At 45.2% G+C, this 21,272-nt stretch overlaps 1 protein-coding gene across 2 annotated transcripts in view; it reads right to left on the bottom strand.

Moving 5' to 3' along the window:
- Window positions 1–21,272, bottom strand: part of GALNT1 (polypeptide N-acetylgalactosaminyltransferase 1) — a 177,024-nt gene that overhangs the window by 47,494 nt on the left and 108,258 nt on the right. For both annotated transcript variants that reach the window (XM_077269588.1, XM_077269591.1), the window contains 2 exons: window positions 19,570–19,736; window positions 11,542–11,749 (listed from right to left, as the gene is read on the bottom strand). In XM_077269588.1, coding sequence (XP_077125703.1) covers window positions 11,542–11,749; window positions 19,570–19,736 — 375 coding nt within the window. The remainder of the gene's footprint in view (window positions 1–11,541; window positions 11,750–19,569; window positions 19,737–21,272) is intronic.

The raw sequence follows: 21,272 nt of genomic DNA, 5'->3' as shown, positions 1-21,272 counted from the left end.
TCCGGGATTGGCATCTGAACCGTAGCAGCTACAGCCACAAAATTTTGCACAGTCACACGTCTGGACCCCGAGAGCGTCATAGGCTATGTTGTGAGGTGAAATTTTAACCCCGCGCTTTCCAATTCACCAAACAATTTTGCCCCTATCTACATAATGGGGAAAAAGTGAAAGGAAAAGTGTTGGAGGCGTCGCAGCTACAGGCACAAAATTTTGCACAGTCACACGTCTGGACCCTGAGAGCGTCAAAGCTATATTGTGAGGTGAAATTTTAACCCCGCGCTTTCCAAGTCACCAAACAATTTTGCCCCTATCTACATAATGGGGAAAAAATGAAAGGAAAAGTGTTGGAGGCAAATTAACAGCTGCCAGATGTGAACAAGGGGGACTTAAAGAATGACAGCGATGGCGCCAAAGAGTATATACTGTACAGTTGCTAAGGTGGGGCCCCAACATGGGATAATCACACCACCACGGGGATATGAACACACACACAAAATGCGCCACACACTACCACGTGCTCGAACACATATACCACCCTCAGTGCACATTTCACCACACATACACCAACCTCGCCACATAAAAGTAGAAACACAAAAGTCGCCGCTCAAAACTCGCCACGCGCAAAACTCTCCACATGCAAAACTCGCCACACGTGCAAAACTCGCCACACGCAAAACTTGCACACGCAGAAAAATTGCCACACGCAGAAAAATTGCCACATGCACAAAAGTTGCAACACATGCAAAAGTTGCCTCACACAAAACTTGCACATACTCAAAAGGCACCACACATAAAACTCGCCACGCGCAAAACTCGCCATGCGCAAAACTTGCTGCACACAACTTGCTACACTAACCTGTCACATGCAACTCGACACACAAAAAGTTGCTACACGCATGTCGCCACACAAAACTCATCTCACAAAAGTCCCTACATGCATGTCGCCACACGCAACTCAACACACACAACTTGACACACGAAACTCGCCCTAAAACACACACAAGTCTGGTATCCTTCAAAAATAAAAATCTGATTAATAAGCAGACAAACTACAAGAGCAACAAATGTACCATATAGGAATCCGGCAGCTGTCAGTCACATGACCAGTCTGTTATGTGTATGTGTGAGCTAATATATACTGCCAGGGGGTGGGCTTACTGTTGGCTGGGGATTTATCAGGCTGCCATTTTAGCTTACAAATACTGAGGTAAAAATACTGACCAAATAACGTGTGAACAAGGGCTAATACAGGAGGAGATGGCATACAGCTATATACTATATACAGGAGATGACACACAGGTATATACTATTTACAGGGGAGATGACACACAGGTATATACTATATACAGGAGGAGATGACACACAGATATATACTATATACAGGAGAGATGACACACAGGTATATACTATATAGAGGAGGAGATGACATACAGGTACATACTACATACAGGAGGAGATGACATACAGGTATATACTATATACAGGAGGAGATGACACACAGGTATATACTATATACAGGAGCAGATTACCTACAGGTATATAGTATATACAGGAGGAGATGACACAGGTATATGCTATGTATAGGAGGAGATGACATACAGGTATATACTATATACAGGAGATGACACACAGATATATACTATATATAGGTGAGATGACACACAGGTATATACTATATACAGGAGATTACATACAGGTATATCTAATATATAAAGCTGAATGTGTGTATGTATGTATGTGTGTATGTCCGGGATTGGCATCTGTACCGTCGCAGCTACAGCCACAAAATTTTGCACAGTCACACGTCTGGACCCCGAGAGCGTCATAGGCTATGTTGTGAGGTGAAATTTTAACCCCGCGCGTTCCAATTCACCAAACAATTTTGCTCCTATCTACATAATGGGGAAAAAGTGAAGGGAAAAGTGTTGGAGGAAAATTGACAGCTGCCAGATGTGAACAATGAGGACTTAAAGAATGAGAGCGATGGCGACAAAGAGTATATACCGTACAGTTGCTAAGGTGGGGCCCCGACATGGGATACTCACCACACACGGGGATATGAACACAAACACAAAATGCGCCACACACTACCACGTGCTTGAACACATATACCACCCTCAGCACACATTTCACCACACACACACACCAACCTCGCCACATAAAAGTCGAAACACAAAAGTCACCACTCAAAACTCGCTACATGCAAAACTCGCCATATGCAAAACTAGGCTCACGCAAAACTCGCCACACGTGCAAAACTCACCTCATGGAAAACTCACCTCATGCAAAACTTGCACACACAGAAAAATTGCCACATGTACAAAAGTTGCACCACATGCAAAAGTTGCCTCACACAAAACTTGCACATACTCAAAATGCACCACACATAAAACTCGCCACGCGCAAAACTCGCCATGCACAAATCTTGCTGCACACAACTTGCTACACTAACCTGTCACATGCAACTCAACACACAAAATGTTGCTACACGCATGTCGCCACACAAAACTCATCTCACAAAAGTCGCTACATGCATGTCGCCACACGCAACTCAACACACACAACTTGACACATAAAACTCGCCCTAAAACACACACAAGTCTGGTATTGTCCTTCAAAAATAAAAATCTGATTAATAAGCAAACTACAAGAGCAACAAATGTACCATATAGGAAATACGGCAGCTGTCAGTCACATGACCTGTCTATTATGTGTATGTGTGAGCTAATATATACTGCCAGGGGGGAGGGCTTCCTGTTGGCTGGGGATTTATCAGGCTGCCAATAGCAACCAATCACAGCTCAGCTTCTATTTTGCTACAGTTAATTAACCTGAGCTCTGATTGGTTAATATAGGCAACAAAGACATTCTCAGTATAACAAAGCTAATATATGTTGTGAAATGCTTCTATTTGCTTAGTTTTTGCCTTTTAATAATTACATTTCTATCTATTTGTTTTGTGGTTTTTGTGTGCAGAATAAATTTTTGTTAACACATTCTATTTTGCTAACAGCAGTCATTAACCCGGGCGAAGCCGGGTAGTACAGCTAGTATATATATATATATATATATATATATATATATATATATATATATATACACCCCCCTTCTACCGTAAAGGGTTATATAATTGGCCAAGACATCCACTATAAAACACGCGTCTTTAATTACAGATGGTGAAGTGCTCTGATGAGCTTAAACCATTGATTTCTTTTTCTTTTTGACTACACAGACATTTCTCTCCATAGTATCTAATCCATGCTGTAGAAGTGCATTAAAAAGCACTTATTCAATCTTCATTATTTAACTGCTAACATATGCCATCCAGCTAAGTGAATTTTCAGATTATCGGCCATTAACAGAAAGGTAAAATTCTATTTAACATGCAGACGATGATGCAATAATACAGGCATGTTATCAGCATGAAGATTAAATATTCATATCCGCTCACATAATTCTAATTGTAATCTATCTGCAGCAAACACTAATTCATGACAATGTAATGTGTGTACAGCTCCCAGGGTTACACGGTGTATACGCCGTATGGTGCGGCACTGCCCACAACCAGGCTGAATTGGGCACTCTTAACCACTTATTGCCTAGCCAGGATTCTTTTACTTATGCTTCAGTTTCTGCCTTCCAAGAACCATTTTTCCCCAATATAACTGTATGAGGGTCTGCTATAAGGGAATGAGCTGGTAAAGGTGTGATTAAAGATTGTAAATATCACAAAATATATTTTACATTTATTTTTTGTCTCCTTAAGGAACATGTCCATGCAATCGCTAGTACTAAGCACTGCAATACATCTGTATGAGGGTACGTTCACACAGGACTTTTTTGCTGCTTTTTTTTGCTGCTTTTTTTTATGCTAATTTTCAGCTGCTTTTTACAGTACCAGTAAAGCCTATGAGATTTCAGAAATCTCATGCACACACGTTGGTTTTTTGTTTGATCAGTTTTTTCTGCTTTGCTGCTTTTTTTGGACATAGGGCATGTCACTTCTTTCAGCGTTTTTGCTGCGTTTTTGCAGCGTTTTTTCACCCATTGACTTGAATGGGTGATGACAAAAACGCTGCAAAAACACTGAAAAAACGCATGTAGCATTATTTGTTGCGTTTTTTGTGCAGAAAATCATGGCCAGCAGGAAGGGATCTCACTGCCAAGAGCTTAGGGGTGTGGTTAGTGAGGTGTGAAGAGCCATTGTGAGCCATTGTGAGGTGTGAAGAGCCATTGTGAGGTGTCCTGTTTGTGATCTATTGTGAGGGAGTTCCTGGTAGTGAGGTGTGAAGAGCCATTGTGAGCCATTGTGAGGTGTGAAGAGCCATTGTGAGGTGTCCTGATTGTGATCTATTGTGAGGGAGTTCCTGGTAGTGAGGTGTGAAGAGCCATTGTGAGGTGTGAAGAGCCATTGTGAGGTGTCCTGATTGTGATCTATTGTGAGGGAGTTCCTGGTAGTAAGGTGTGAAGAGCCATTGCGAGGTGTCCTAGCAGCTGAAAATTGGCATAAAAAAAGCAGCAAAAATCTGCAGCAAAAAAGTCCTGTGTGAACGCACCCAAAAAAACGCACCAAAAAAACGCACCTAAATTAGCATAAAAAAAAGCAGCAAAAAAAAGCAGCAAAAAAGTCCTGTGTGAACGTACCCTTACTGCGTATTATACGGTCTTTCTTCTCCTGTTGAATGAATTTTCAGTTTTCAAAAAACCCGTCCCCCGATTTAGTTGGTTTGCAACAATGTGCTTTTATCATCCTCCCCAGGTCCTCCACTGAGGCCCCGCCGCTGCTCCCGGGGTCTGTTATTGATGACATGTTGACAGCTTTGCAGCCAGTCACCGAGCTCAGCCTGTGATTGCCTGCAGTGATGTCAGCATGACGGCAGTCACCGGGAGCAGCAGCCGAGCCTCACCTGTGGAATACGGGAGGGTGGTTTTGTTTGTGTTTTTTTTTTCCCAAAAACAAACTGCAGCAGGGAATAGCCAGATTACTTACCGGTAATGCTCTTTTAATGAGTCCATGACAGCACCCACTGGAGAGATAGGGATCCGCCCCAAGGAACAGGAAACCTACAGAAGAATAAAAGGGGCGGTCCGCCTCTCCTCGTCAGTTTAATTTTCAGAGTACCCGGAGGACCGCCAGTATTAGTCCAATTATTTACAAATATATATCTTAAACTTATATACTGAATAGAAGTAATTCAAATGAATTGAGGGATGTGACTGGGTGCTGTCATGGATTTATTAAAAGAGCATTACCGGTAAGTAATCCGGCTATTTACCCTTCGCCATGACAGCACCCACTGGAGAGATTTCCAGAGACCAACACCTAGGGGGGGACCACCGTGCTGAGGATAGTCCTGCCAAAGTGTAGGTCAGAATCTGATGAAAGATTCAGTCTGTAGTGATTATAGAAAGTAGAAGGAGCCAACCACGGTGCTGCCTTACATATGTCCTCAATTGGAACGTTTCCCCTTTCGGCCCAGGAAGACGCCATAGCTCTGGTGGAATGTGCCTTAACGCCTTCCGGAGGTTCCTTATTTTTCATGGAGTAGGCCAGCCGGATCGTGTCTCTAATCCATCGGGACAATGTGGCTCTTGTGACTCCATACCCCTTCTTTTTACCCTGGAAGGATATGAACAGAGCCCTACTCTGCCCCCAACTACTAGTTTTTTCAATATATTGTAAAACTACTCTCCTGACATCTAGAGTGTGGAATCTTTGTTCTTCAGGAGTGGAGGGGTCTTTAAAGAAATTGGGAAGATGTATCTCTTGTGACCTATGGAATTTCCCTGCAACTTTAGGGAGATATAAGGGATCTGGTTTTAAAATTAACCTGTCCTGAAATGTTAGAAGGAAAGGTGGATCTATGGATAAGGCCTGAATGTCGCTGACTCTTCTAGCCGATGTTAATGCTACTAAGAAGGCTGTTTTTAGCGACAAGTGTTTTAGAGATACTGTATCTAAAGGCTCAAACGGAGGTTCTGTTAGAGAGTCTACGACTAGGTTTAGATCCCAAGGAGCTACTCTACGTATGTGGACAGGAGTAACTTGTTCACAGGCCGTAATGAAGCGGGACACCCATTTGTTACCAGCAACATTATGGCCATAGAGGGCACCCAGAGCGGACACCTGGACTTTTAGTGTATTAACCGACAGACCTAACTCTTTCCCTTTCTGTAGAAATTCTAGGATAGATTTTATTGGAACTTCTGATGGGTTTGAACCTGTATGGAACTGAAGAAATTTTTTCCATATTTTGGTATAAATCTTTGTGGTAGATGGTTTCCTGCTAAGCAGGAGTGTATCAATTAGGCCTTTTGAAAACCCTCGGGAATTTAATATCTGCCTTTCAAATTCCAGGCCGTCATGTGGAGGCTGTCCACTTGGGGGTGGAAAAAAGGTCCCTGAGAGAGTAGGTCTGGGATTGAGGGAAGGACCCATGGGTCTGTCACCGACATTGATTGTAGGCACGAGAACCATGGTCTCTTGGGCCAGAATGGTGCTATCAATATTATCCTGGCTTGTTCTTCCCTGATTTTCCGTATTACTTGTGGAAGCAGAATTATCGGAGGGAAGGCATATGCTAGTTTGAATTGCCAGGGTATCTGAAGAGCATCTAGAATGTCCGGGTGGTCTGCACGGGACCAAGATGCAAATTTTTGCACTTGTGTGTTCAGTTTCGTAGCAAACAGGTCTATCTGGGGCCTGCCCCATAATAATGTAATTTTGTGAAAGATGTGAGGATTTAGACACCATTCTCCTTGATGTAGAGTATGTCGACTTAGAAAGTCTGCCTGTTGATTGCTCTCTCCTTTGATGTGGACCGCGGAGAGGGACAACAGATGCTTTTCGGCCAGGATCAAGATATTCTTTGCGGAAGACATTAGAGCGTCTGATCGAGTACCGCCTTGTTTGTTTAAATAAGCCACCATCGTAGTGTTGTCTGAACAGACTCTGACGTGATTTCCTTGAAGCTGTGGGAGAAATTGACGCAGTGCATAGTTTACTGCATTCAACCCTTTTAAATTAGATGAATATAAGATTTCTTACTCATTCCATATTCCTTGGCAGAAGCTATCCCCCATATGTGCGCCCCACCCGTAGGGACTAGCATCAGTAGTCACAGTGTGGGATGGCATTATCACCCAAGGGACACCCTCCGTCAAATTCTTATTATCTAGCCACCACCCCAAGGAAGCTAGGACCTCCTGTGATAACGTTATTTTTGAATCGAGGTGTCCTAGGAATTTTCTCTGTTCCCGAAGGATTTGGTGTTGCAATGTTCGGGTATGGAGTTGTGCCCACTGGACGGCTGGAGTACAGGAAGAAAGGGATCCTAATAGGGACATTCCTTCCCTCAGGGACATTCGAGGTTTATGAATGGCAGCCACTACTTTCCCCTCTATTTTAGATATTTTTTCCCGAGGGAGTAGACATTTTTGTTTTGTGGAATCTAGATGGAACCCCAGACATATCTGGAGGGAAAGTGGGATAAGTCTGGATTTTTCAGAGTTGATGATCCAGCCCAAGTTTTGTAAAGATGAGACAGTGTCCGCTAAACGTTCAGCACACTGAAGGGACAAATTTTCCTACAACTAAAAAATCATCCAAATAGGGGACGATTAAAGTGTCCTTCTGACGAAGGTAGACCATCACCTCTAACACCATCACCTCTAACATTACTTTGGTGAAGATTCTTGGTGCTGTGGAAAGACCAAAGGGCATGGCCGTGTACTGGAAATGATGAATCTTCCCATCGAGTTTTACTGCGACTCTGAAGTATTTTTGATATCTGTTATGGATAGGGAGATGGTAGTAGGCATCTTTTAAATCAATGCCGCCCATCTTACAATTTGGAAAAAGGAGTTCAATGGCAGATCTAATAGATTCCATTTTAAACGTATAATTTTTAATAAACGTATTGAGTTTTCTAAGATTTATAATTGTTCGGAATGAACCATCGGGCTTAGGGATTAAAAATAATGGAGAGTAGAACCCACTACCCTCTTGTCCCCTTGGTACTTTAACTAAGACTTTTTTATTTAAGAGACCTTGGATCTCTAATTCAAGGGCCCTTTGTTGTATTGGTGAACTAAGGACTGTTAAAATAAAAGAATAATGGGGAATTTGGAGGAATTCTACTGTAATTCCTTCTTTAATAATATTTAGAACCCAGGAATTTAACGTAATCTTTTGCCATTGGGGAAAGAAAAATTTTAACCTACCCCCCTACTGGGGTGTCTGGAGTTTTAATATTTATTGTCTCTACGGAAGGGGGGGCCTTTAAACATAGTACCACTTTGTTTTCCCTGTCTTGTGGCCCACCGTGACGGTCTTTCATTTTGTCGTCTTTTGCCGAACGGTCTCCTCCTAAAGGTCTTCCTATAGAAAGGAATTGAGGGATCAGGGAAGGCTTTTTTCCTTTCTTTTGCTTTTTGGAGGATTTCATCCAAAGCTTTTCCAAATAAAAACTCACCCTCAAACGGAATAGCACAGATCTTGGCCTTCGACTGTGTATCCCCCTTCCAGCTCTTCATCCACAACGCACTATTAACCAGACCTGCTGATCGTGCCGCGAGGCGAAGAGAGTCAGCTGATGCGTCAGCCATGAATGCTGCTGCCCCTCTAATTAATGGTATCGCATCTCGCAATTTTTGTCTGGAGACTCCCTGTTCAATTTGCTGATCTAACTGATCAATCCAGACAAGCATGGATCTAGCAGTGTATGTACTGGCAATTGTTGGTTTGAATATGCCTGTGGAAGCTTCCCATGCTCTTTTTAATGACGATTCCGCTTTCCGATCCAGAGGATCAGAGAGTAGGCCTGCATCTTCAACTGGAAGAGCTGATTGTTTCGAGGTGGAGGCTACTGCTGCGTCCACTTTAGGAATCTCAGTCCATGTTATTAGCTCATCGTCACTAAAGGGGGGGTACTTCCTTTTGGAGGCTGATGGGAGAAAGCCCCTCTGGTCTTGTTTTTCCCATTCCCTCTTTATAAATGCCTTAACGGCAGGAATTACTGGGAAGGCTCTTCTTTTCCTCTCTGCTAACCCTGCAAACATGATGTCTTGTGCAGTTTGGTCATCTTTTGTATCCTCACAACCTATCGTATTCCTGATGGATTTCACTAGGTTGTCGACCCCATCAAGGGGAAAACAAGACCGACCTTCAATGTCAGACGGCACTGAAGAAGAGGATGACGAATGCAAGGAGTCTGAGTGGATGACGCCTTCATCATCGGACTCAGAGCTTGATACTACTTTCTCTTTACTGGTTTTTTTAGGGGGTGCGCTGGCTTGTGTAATGGCCTGTAACTCTTCCCTGATTATGGCCCGTATATCCGTAACCGACATAGATGGACTCTGCATGGTTTCGGTAATACATTGGTTGCAGAGCTTTTTGGGGTAGGAATCTGGGAGAGGTTCATCACACAAAGCACACTGTGTGTTTGGACTTTTGTTTCTTTTTGGCCTGGGTGAAGAAGATATTGTGGAAAGAGTGTCAGCTTTATAGGCAGAGAGTTTTAACACTCAACCAGTGAAGCTGTACGGTATCGGATCAGGTTGCCGAAGCGCTTTCCTGGATCTTGAATCCGTGGCATCGCTTCTGCGGCTGGCATCTGAGGATCTCCTGCTGGCTGGGTCACCTGCTGGGTCCACCGTCTTGCCTGGGGATGACATGTTGCATCGCCTGTGCGCTTGCAACCATCCCCCTTTTTATAGGCTGATATCCGTTTTTTTTATTTTTTTTCCCTAGCGGTGTACTGCGCATGCGCGAAACCGCGCTTTCCCTCACCGCTGTATGAGTGACCCGGAAGTGCTACCGAACACTTCCGGGCGAGTATGGGGATTGTTACACCGCTCTGTGCATGCGCGGCCGCGATCTTACCTCGGCCCGCGCTGTGGAGCGGTGTACCGGCTGCCGCTGTGCCACAGATCCCGGCCTCTTATATGTCGGTCCGCATCTGGAGCCTCCTTTTCAGGCCGCACACCGCAGCGTTGCTCCGTAGCATCAGGCGGCCTCTTCTGGACCCAGCCATCCCACATGCCGGACAGACGAGGGGGGAGCCGTCTAACGGAGTCTCCCCCGATGCTGCTTCTGGACCGCATCCCCTGCCGTTCCCGCAGAGACCGAACAGGCAGATGCCCTGGCCCAGGTATGGTTCCTGTAGTTTCAGAGAATCCAGAGATCCTGTCCCCTGGGAACAGGAAACCTAAACTGACGAGGAGAGGCGGACCGCCCCTTTTATTCTTCTGTAGGTTTCCTGCTCCTTGGGGCGGATCCCTATCTCTCCAGTGGGTGCTGTCATGGCGAAGGGTAAAAAGGGGATTTTACAAAACGGACTGTGGTGGTGGAATGACAGAGAGGAACCCAACCTCTGTCTAACCCCTTAGATGCCACAGTCACTCCTGACTACACCATCTAAGGGGTTAAACTGTTGGGATCTGAGTTTACGCCACTTCCAGCTCTTGCAGGCAAATGTCAGCCCCAATAGACACAAAGCTGGCGTTAAGCTCCATATAGCCTGCTCCATACAGCTCCTAAAGGCTTCTGCTGTACATTTACAGCACACGTCAGGAAGGGGTTAAATTGTACTTGTCAGAAGCATTAATTGGAGAAAGCCTAGGTGCCAAGACCCCACTAATTATAAAATATAGAGGTAATATCCTTTACTTGACACTGAGCCCCTTTGTCTTTAAAGTTTCCTGGAGAGGTGGGGGTTGGCCATGTACACGCCATATAGTACATATTGTACCTTCTCAACCCTTACCCTAATGAGGTAGAGGGGTGTCAGCCTCACCAAGTTACAAATTGTGATACCTGCCAGCAGCAATACTGTACTGGCATGGGCGAGCGCTGTGGGGGACAGAGCCTTACTGCCAAACACTGATGGTCTATTACAAGAACAGGCCGTCAATGGTTGCTACACCCCTGGTTTCAGACACAACAGAATAAAACCCTGCAGTTATATGTCCCTAAGTGGGTAGGCAAATAATTCCAGACGGACTGTGGGGGGATTTTCTGGCTTTTTTTTTTTTTTTTTTACCAGTTTTGACAAGTTTATCTGTTTCCATATTTCTCTTTTTTTTCATAATCCAGGATGCGGATTCCTACAGGTTTTTCAACAGGAAAAAAGAAACCATGAAATAAAATGCTATTTTTAACACATCAACCTAAAAAAAAAAAAAAACACAGCAGGAAAACTTTGTGTGACGATAGCCTAAATCTTTGATACGGTGCTACAGACTTGTGTATGGACGTGGAGGAGGCGACAATGTCACATATTGCCCAAGGACAAGAGCAGACTCTAGAAAACAAAAAAGACTTCTCTGGGCCTGAACTAGCCATTAACATGCCACGCAGCCGATGAACATGGCGAGATCAGAATGAAAGCCTCCAAATAGAAAGAACGTTTCCAGTCCCAGACAGTAAAGATGGCACAAGCATTATCCACAACAAACAGCTCAAATACACCAGAAAGTGGAAGTGGCAATAAGAGGAGCGTACACAGACCATGTGAGCGTGGTGAGAACAGCATTTACCTGTCATGCTTTATCCGCGCCAGCAGAGGTTCCAGCCATCCCAGCGTACATTCACAATGAGCATCTAGGAATGTGATGACTTGTCCCTTGGAAGCCGCTGCACCTCGGAGCCTGGCTCTGATCAGCCCTGAGCGCTGCTCCATGCGAATGACATGTACTGGTACTTTCAACTTTCTGACATATATTTCTAGTGGTCTTTTTAAGAAATCTGGAAAACAACATGAACAGTTCTTCATTGAAGCATAAGACAGCATTAAATATAAGAACGTCTGCACTGAGGAAAGAACACATACAGCCTTAATGAGCAGACCTGACTTCTACAGACCCCGAAATCCAATCTGTGCTGTAATGTAATATGCAACACCCCAATACATTTAGTTTTTGTTTCTGCCTCTCGTTCCTCCTGAACTTCCCTTCACATCACATCCACAGCGGTGACAGAGCGTCACATGCCCCCCACATCACATCCACAGCGGTGACAGAGCGTCACATGCCCCCCACATCACATCCACAGCAGTGACAGAGAGTCACATGCCCCCCACATCACATCCACAGCAGTGACAGAGCCTCACATGCCCCCCACATCACATCCACAGCAGTGACAGAGCGTCACATGCCCCCCACATCACATCCACAGCAGTGACAGAGAGTCACATGCCCCCCACATCACATCCACAGCAGTGACAGAGCGTCACATGCCCCCCACATCACATCCACAGCGGTGACAGAGCGTCACATGCCCCCCACATCACATCCACAGCAGTGACAGAGCGTCACATGCCCCCCACATCACATCCACAGCGGTGACAGAGCGTCACATGCCCCCCACATCACATCCACAGCAGTGACAGAGCGTCACATGCCCCCCACATCACATCCACAGCGGTGACAGAGCATCACATGCCCCCCACATCACATCCACAGCAGTGACAGAGCGTCACATGCCCCCCACATCACATCCACAGCGGTGACAGAGCATCACATGCCCCCCACATCACATCCACAGCGGTGACAGAGCGTCACATGCCCCCCACATCACATCCACAGCAGTGACAGAGCGTCACATGCCCCCCACATCACATCCACAGCAGTGACAGAGCGTCACATGCCCCCCACATCACATCCACAGCGGTGACAGAGCGTCACATGCCCCCCACATCACATCCACAGCGGTGACAGAGCGTCACATGCCCCCCACATCACATCCACAGCAGTGACAGAGAGTCACATGCCCCCCACATCACATCCACAGCAGTGACAGAGCGTCACATGCCCCCCACATCACATCCACAGCGGTGACAGAGCGTCACATGCCCCCCACATCACATCCACAGCAGTGACAGAGCGTCACATGCCCCCCACATCACATCCACAGCGGTGACAGAGCGTCACATGCCCCCCACATCACATCCACAGCAGTGACAGAGCGTCACATGCCCCCCACATCACATCCACAGCGGTGACAGAGCATCACATGCCCCCCACATCACATCCACAGCAGTGACAGAGCGTCACATGCCCCCCACATCACATCCACAGCGGTGACAGAGCATCACATGCCCCCCACATCACATCCACAGCGGTGACAGAGCGTCACATGCCCCCCACATCACATCCACAGCAGTGACAGAGCGTCACATGCCCCCCACATCACATCCACAGCAGTGACAGAGCGTCACATGCCCCCCACATCACATCCACAGCAGTGACAGAGCGTCACATGCCCCCCACATCACATCCACAGCAGTGACAGAGCGTCACATGCCCCCCACTTCACATCCACAGCAGTGACAGAGCGTCACATGCCCCCCACATCACATCCACAGCGGTGACAAGAGCATCACATGCCCCCCACATCACATCCACAGCGGTGACAGAGCGTCACATGCCCCCCACATCACATCCACAGCGGTGACAGAGCATCACATGCCCCCCACATCACATCCACAGTGGTGACAGAGCGTCACATGCCCCCCACTTCACATCCACAGCGGTGACAGAGCGTCACATGCCCCCCACATTACATCCACAGGGGTGACAGAGCGTCACATGCCCCCCACATCACATCCACAGCGGTGACAGAGCGTCACATGCCCCCCACATCACATCCACAGCAGTGACAGAGCGTCACATGCCCCCCACTTCACATCCACAGCGGTGACAGAGCATCACATGCCCCCCACATCACATCCACAGCAGTGACAGAGCGTCACATGCCCCCCACATCACATCCACAGCAGTGACAGAGCGTCACATGCCCCCCACTTCACATCCACAGCAGTGACAGAGCGTCACATGCCCCCCACATCACATCCACAGCAGTGACAGAGCGTCACATGCCCCCCACATCACATCCACAGCAGTGACAGAGCGTCACATGCCCCCCACTTCACATCCACAGCGGTGACAGAGCATCACATGCCCCCCACATCACATCCACAGCAGTGACAGAGCGTCACATGCCCCCCACATCACATTCACAGCAGTGACAGAGCGTCACATGCCCCCCACTTCACATCCACAGCAGTGACAGAGCGTCACATGCCCCCCACATCACATCCACAGCGGTGACAGAGCATCACATGCCCCCCACATCACATCCACAGTGGTGACAGAGCGTCACATGCCCCCCACTTCACATCCACAGCGGTGACAGAGCGTCACGTGCCCCCCACATTACATCCACAGGGGTGACAGAGCGTCACATGCCCCCCACATCACATCCACAGCGGTGACAGAGCGTCACATGCCCCCCACATCACATCCACAGTAGTGTAGTGTTCCATAGAGGGACTGCAAACTTTTCTTCTTCGATCAGACAACATGTAACATTTCTCAGCAATTCTATTACTGGTTTATCATGCACTGTACAATGGCGGTCCGTCACAACCCTTGGAGGCTATGCTGAGGACTTGCGTACTATTGATGTCGGGTAATTCTGTTATAACAGAAGCTTACATTTTACAAGTTGTCCACATTACACGATCCAATTCCAGCAATTGCACCACACTAAGAGCCAGTATGAATGGAGTGACGCTAAGCAGTAGATCGCGTTGTCTGTCAGTGACTTATACAGCGCTGCTCCATGATACTGCCAGAAAGGCCTGCAGGAACAAGCACTAAGTGACAAACCAATGTGTGACAATGCGTGACACAGGAGGTATTATTCCTGACATCTTCTGTGATGGACAAGGAGCTATACAGCAAGATGAAAAGTTTCCCATTGCTGCTATTCTAATGGCCAATATTTAAGGCTTTGCTCATGTTCCTATGTCCAACCAGATATAAAGGAAGGATAACCCAATGTGACAGAGGCCATACACACATTTATTTTGGAAACAGTCCATACTTTGCATGAATGGAATCTTAATTTGACAGGCTTTATCTAGGGAAATGAGCTGCCACATTAATTATTCTTTCACTTGGAATAGATGCATATCTACACTGTATTAAATCTGGGGATCCTCTAAATATTTCATGGCTTAATAGTGTGTGTTTAGGAAAAAAACAAAAGCAAAAGAGAAAGAATTCGGCAAACTGGTGTCTCCTTAGCACCACTTGTGTGGCCCATAAAATGCCTACATTGCTGAGTTATTTGCTGAACAGTAAACAGAAGAACGCGACATTCATAAAAAAGCCACAGAAGTTAGCGGCATAGGCCAGAATTACACAAAAACCTCATGGCTTCAGCTAGTCCAGTTACAGCAGAGGCATTTTACTAGTACAGCACACAGTAATATAATCTGGATAATTACCCACCAACGTTGGTAATAAAGAAAACTTGACAGTTAAAGGTTATTGCTATCCCATCTGAAAGCAGCATGACATAGGGATAGAGACACTGATCTTAGAGATGTGTCACTTACTGGGCTGCTTGCTGTAGTTTTGATAATACCCCTGGTTTAGCGGTTGCAGATATACCAGTGCTCTAAGGCTATGTGCCCACGTTGCATAAATGCTGCAGAAATGTCCGCAACTCCCTGCCGTGGGTAAAACGCATGTGGAATTTGCATGCATTTTGCAAGCGTTTTTAGCTTGCAGAATGCTTGCGCCTTACAAGTGATTTGAAGCATCGCTTGGAAAAGTGATTAACAGGTTGGTCACACTCGTCAAACATAGTGCTTGACAAGTGTGACCAACTTTGTACTATTGATGCTGCCTATGCAGCATCAATAGTAAAAGATAGAATATTAAAAATAATTAAAAAAATAATAAATATTGTTATTCTCACCTTCCGACGGCCCCCAATCTCCTCAGCGGCGCTCCCAGTACGTTCCGTTCCCAGGGATGATTTGCACGAAGGACCTTTGTGACGTCACGGTCATGTGACCGCGACGTCATCTCAGGTGATTCGAGCAAAGCATCCCTGGGAATGGAAGCCGCCACGTGCACCGCTGAGAACCGGGAGGACTCCGTGGGTCATCGGAAGGTAAGTATATCCCTATCTTTTATTTTAATTCCTTTTTTTTTACAGAAATATGGTTCCCAAGGGCCTGAAGGAGAGGTACCATCCCGCACATGAAGCGCTCACTTTACACATGGTGGGCATAGCCACATGCGTAAAGTGAGTGTTTCAATGCAATCCTATGGCTGCGGAATCACCGCGATTCTGCAGAAATAATGAACGTGCTGCGGATTTTACAGATATGCGATTCCACAGTGTGACAATCCGCAGCATGAGCACAGCAACTGCAGAACCCATAGGATTGCATGGGAATGCGTTTTTATGAGTTTCCGCTGCTGCAAAAAACGTGGCAGAAACGCATAAGAAACGCAACGGGGGCACACAGCCTAAATGCGGTACACACCACCGATTGGCTGCTTTATGTATACCCTCTGCCTAGGCAGAAAGCAGCCAGAGGTCGGGGTGCAGTGACACAGAGCTCATGAATATCGGGGACTACATGGCAGGAGCCTACTCCTCTACTGATGATCTCCTGCTAGTAAAAGCGATTTTAATCAAAACTACAGCAAGAAGCCCGGTAAGTGACCCATTGCTGTCATCAGGGTCTCTGTCTCTACATTATGCTGCTCTCAGATTAGGTAGCAATAACTACTCATAGATTCCCTTTACGTGTTTGGTGCACTTTTAACGCTGTGTATTTTCGCTGAGCAAAGCACACAGTGTCCTAAGGTTCTAGCAAAAAGGATGGGATTCAAAGCTCTTGTGACCAATGTTTCTGCAACATGTCAATTTCTCTTGTGGTAAGCAAGTTTCATTTGTAGATTTTCCCCATAAACTTTAATCAGGAATAAAACGCATGAGTTTTTAATGCACTCATAATAGCCAATAATAGGGAGATCCAAAACAGTTTTATAAAAAAAAAGAAAAAAAAAAGAACACTGACAGGAGACAAAAACCACAACAGAGAAAAATAGGAAAAATGCATGTAAAAAAAAAAAAAGCTCTCAAAATCACAATAAAAAAGGCACCCAACACCTAATAGGAGCAGAAAAACTGCAATATGAGAAGAGCTCCAAATAGTCATGGGGGGGGGGGGGGGGGAGAGACAAGGTCAGCGGGGGGGGGGGGGGGGGGGGAGTTGGGGGCAAAGTCAGTGGAGGACAATGGTGGCCTGGTACGTATGTGTGCTCTCGTCCGCATACTGTTGGCTATATCATTTGTGCAGCACCACAGTTAGAATATACACTGACTTATCACTTCTTGATGAAAATCATTTTCATGATAATAGATCAAGAATTAAAGAAAATGTTCAAACTGTAAAATTATTATTTTTTTTTTTACTTTTCTACATTCTACTATTTTTCAAGTTCAGATATAACAGATATAATGCATTGCTAAGGCGACCCGAGTAACAATCACTTATGAGTGTAGAGAACGGAACCACCCAAAACAGAGGTGCAGCCAAGTCCTCCTGCCAGCGCTGCGCTCCGTGATCAGGCAGCGGCACTTTGTTGTCTGACACCTTCCTACGCAGCGGAGACAAGGCAGCATTTGGCACCGGCGTACAGAGTAGACACTGTATGCACACAGGGGCATGGCACCAGAAAATATCACATCATTAGGAAGAGTAGGGTTGTTTTCTAGCAGTTGGGGAAGATTGTTAGCGACCCTCCGTGTCTTCCTTACTGACAGACTATAAATCTACGGACTACTGCAAGGTGAGGAGGAGGTTTGCCTTTAGTAATGCAGATTAAGACCATGAAGGTCACTGAACGCTTGTAATGACCTGTTATACGGCCACATTGGAGCGGAGATGTGTGGCTAGCATGTGTGCTCCCCATGTACAGACATTCCTTACACACAATAAGATCCGTTATGGATATACAGGGCACAGATCTTATTGGCAACTAATGTGTTTTCATTTTGTCCAGCTCTCAAGAGCATGTACTTCCATCCCACTGCTACACTGTCCAATTGTAGGAAGGCAGATACCCACAGTGCGGACCCTTATAAAATGCCCACTGAGGTCAGGAACTGTGCCAGTGACCATGCTCCCTCACTCCCCAACAGTAATGCTTCACTAAGGTCTCCGCAATTATACTGCACGGTGAACTGCGTAAAATAAAAAAGGAAAAAACAATTCCAGATGTATTGTTTTCTGTTCATACTACACAACAAAAAATAATTTAATAATACAAAGTAGTATGAAAAAGCAATGATACCAGAAAAAAACTACACCTGGGAAGACAGGCAGCCATACAGCATCCTCAGAAAACAGATATATTGGCATTGTCAAGATCATGACAACCTCCAGAATAATGAAAACACATAAATGGAGAACAGTGTATATATACGGTTACACCATGGAGCGTTGTCAGAGCTGAGAACACTCCACACAGGGCCATACAACAAAGCTGGTACCTGCCGTTAACAGACAGCAGCATTTAAAGCAGTGCGCTACGATCTGGCCGCGGAGACGTCATTGTGGGGAGCCAATGGCTTGCTATTAGGGTTGATTGAACAGCTTTGGGTAAGTGCTTCCCCCAATAGCTGCATCAGGAACCCAGATACCTGGAGCACTCCCGATAATCAGCTGCATGTGCCGCAGCTGTGTGACAAAAAAAGCAAATTAATGCAATCGGTAAACCATGTAAGGGGGTATGTGCCCATGGCACTGAAATGCCAGCGTACCCACTGAGTTTTTACTATAAGAGGACACTTTGCTGATGCGTCATCTTTGGCATCTTATCAATAAAAAAGAAATAGAACAGCAGGGGTCTTTTGGGGTTTATTTTCCCTCCAAAGATTAATAAAAAGCGACCATAATGTCACTTGTTCCACAAAAAGGTAGTAAAGAAAACTACAACAAGACGCAAACAAAAAAAGAAGCCTTCATACAGCTCCGCTGAGAAAAACCATCCCCCACCTCTGCAAGGAACAACCTGCTACCTCCACCTGGCGCTCACCAAACGCTTTCCCAGGCGGGCGAGCAGGCGATGCACCGTATGTGCATAGTAACCGAGTGCTTCCACAGGATTTCATGCATGCACGATTTCTATTTGGTTTTATTCTTTGCATAGATTATCCCGCAATCGCCACGTTCTTACAGGTAGAAACATTGCTCCCATGCTCCTCTGAGATGCACTATGACTGAAGGGAACCTGCCTGTCTTCTGTGTGTTATAAGCTGCCCCCCAGTGTGTTGGTACTAATGCAAAGTGCATAGCTGACAGGGGTTTCTCAGAGAAAAGCTCCCAGTATGTGTCTAGATCACTGGTAAATTGGATCACGGAGCAGCAGTAACACACTGGGGGCAGCTTATAGCACCAAAAGGACATGACCGGGTCCCTTTAAGGGCGATCCACACCCCAGAAACGCATTGGAATTTTCACATGTCAGAGGAAACTTCAGTTTTTAATGGATTACTAATAAAAGAATTTGAATATTTTATTGATAATTGTGCTGAAAATCCAACTAACAATGACGGCTCTCAGAGTATGGCGACACAAAAACAAAAGATTTTTGTTAAAGAGTATTTATTGTACAAAAATAATAAACCTAAATAAAACTATTGAAATTACCAATCACTATCAATCGGATAAAAAGATGCCTTTTCTGACAAACCTCTTTCGCTGGCGTCGTCCACGAGAACAATCTCCTCAAGAAGGTGCCGTGGTGACCTATTCATAACACTGTGCACAGTCCTCAGTAAGGTCGTCCAGGCTTCATTGTGAAACACTATCACAACACTTGTGGTTGGTAAATTATCCGGATAGACTTTTGTTTTACATCTGTAGAGAAAAACAACACTGATATAATACAAGATATCATAAAAGGTTAAAAAAAAAAAAAAAAAAAAAACACACTGAACAGCAATTTCCAGGAAGAATCTCAATTCTCGTTCAAGGACCCTGTTAGCTGTGAATTAGCGTATACACTAGGAGGACAGAATCCACAGCACACATCAACATATACTAATTTTCAAGAGAATGTTTAACCCCTTCATGACCCAGCCCATTTGACATGGCCATTTTTTGCAATTCTGACCAGTGTCCCTTTATGAGGTAATAACTCAGGAACGCTTCAACGGATCCTAGTGATTCTGAGACTCTTTTTTCATAACATATAGAGCTTCATGTTAGTGGTAAATTTAGGTCGATAATTTTTGCGTTTGAGATAAAAAAAAACGGAAATTTGGCAAAAATTTTGAAAATTTTGCAATTTTCAAGTTTTTAATTTTCATTCTGTTAAACCAGAGAGTTGTGTGACACAAAATAGTTAATAAATAACATTACCCACATGTCTACTTTACATGAGCACAATTTTGGAAACATTTTTTTTTTTTTTGCTAGGAAGTTATAAGGGTTAAAATTTGACCAGCGATTTCTCATTTTTACAACAAAATTTACAAAACCATTATTTTTAGCGACCACCTCTCATTTGAAGCCAGTGTGAGAGGTCTATATGGCTGAAAATACCCAAACGTGGCACCATTCTAAAAACTGCACCCCTCAAGGTGCTCAAAACCACATTCAAGAAGTTTATTAACCCTTCAGGTGTTTCACAGCAGCAGAAGCAACATGGAAGGAAAAAAATGAACATTTAACTTTTTAGTCAAGGAAAATGATCTTTTAGCAACAATTTTTTTTTATTTTCCCAAGGGTAAAAGGAGAAACTGGACCCCAAAAGTTGTTGTCCAATTTGTCCTGAGTACGCTGAAACCCCATATGTGGGGGAGGAACCACTGTTTGGGCGCACAACAGGGCTCGGAAGGGAAGGAGCGCCATTTGACTTTTTGAATGAAAAATTGGCTCCAATCTTTAGCGGACACCATGTCGTGTTTGGAGAGCCCCTGATGTGCCTAAACATTGAAGCCCCCCCACAAGTGACCCCATTTTGGAAACTAGACCGCCCAAGGAACTTATCTAGGTGCATACTGAGCACTTTGAACCGGAGGTGCGTCACAAATTGATCCGTCAAAATGAAAAAGTACTTTTTTTTTTTTTTTTTTTCACAAAAATTTCTTTTAGCCTCAATTTTTTCATTTTCTCATGGGCAAAGAGATAAAATGTATCCTAAAATTTGTTGGGCAATTTCTACTGAATACACCGATACCTCACATGTGGGGGTTAATCACTGTTTGGGCGCACGGCAGGGCTCGGAAGGGAAGGAGCGCCATTTGACTTTTTGAATGGAAAATTAGCTCCAATCGTTAGCGGACACAATGTTGTGTTTGGAGAGCCCCTGTGTGCCTAAACATTGGAGCTCCCCCACAAGTGACCCCATTTTGGAAATGAGATCTCCCAAGGAACTAATCTAGATGTGCG

This window comes from Ranitomeya variabilis, chromosome 6, assembly GCF_051348905.1.
Source record: "Ranitomeya variabilis isolate aRanVar5 chromosome 6, aRanVar5.hap1, whole genome shotgun sequence".
Lineage (NCBI taxonomy): Eukaryota > Metazoa > Chordata > Amphibia > Anura > Dendrobatidae > Ranitomeya > Ranitomeya variabilis.
This window is presented reverse-complemented; position numbering and strand designations above follow the sequence as displayed.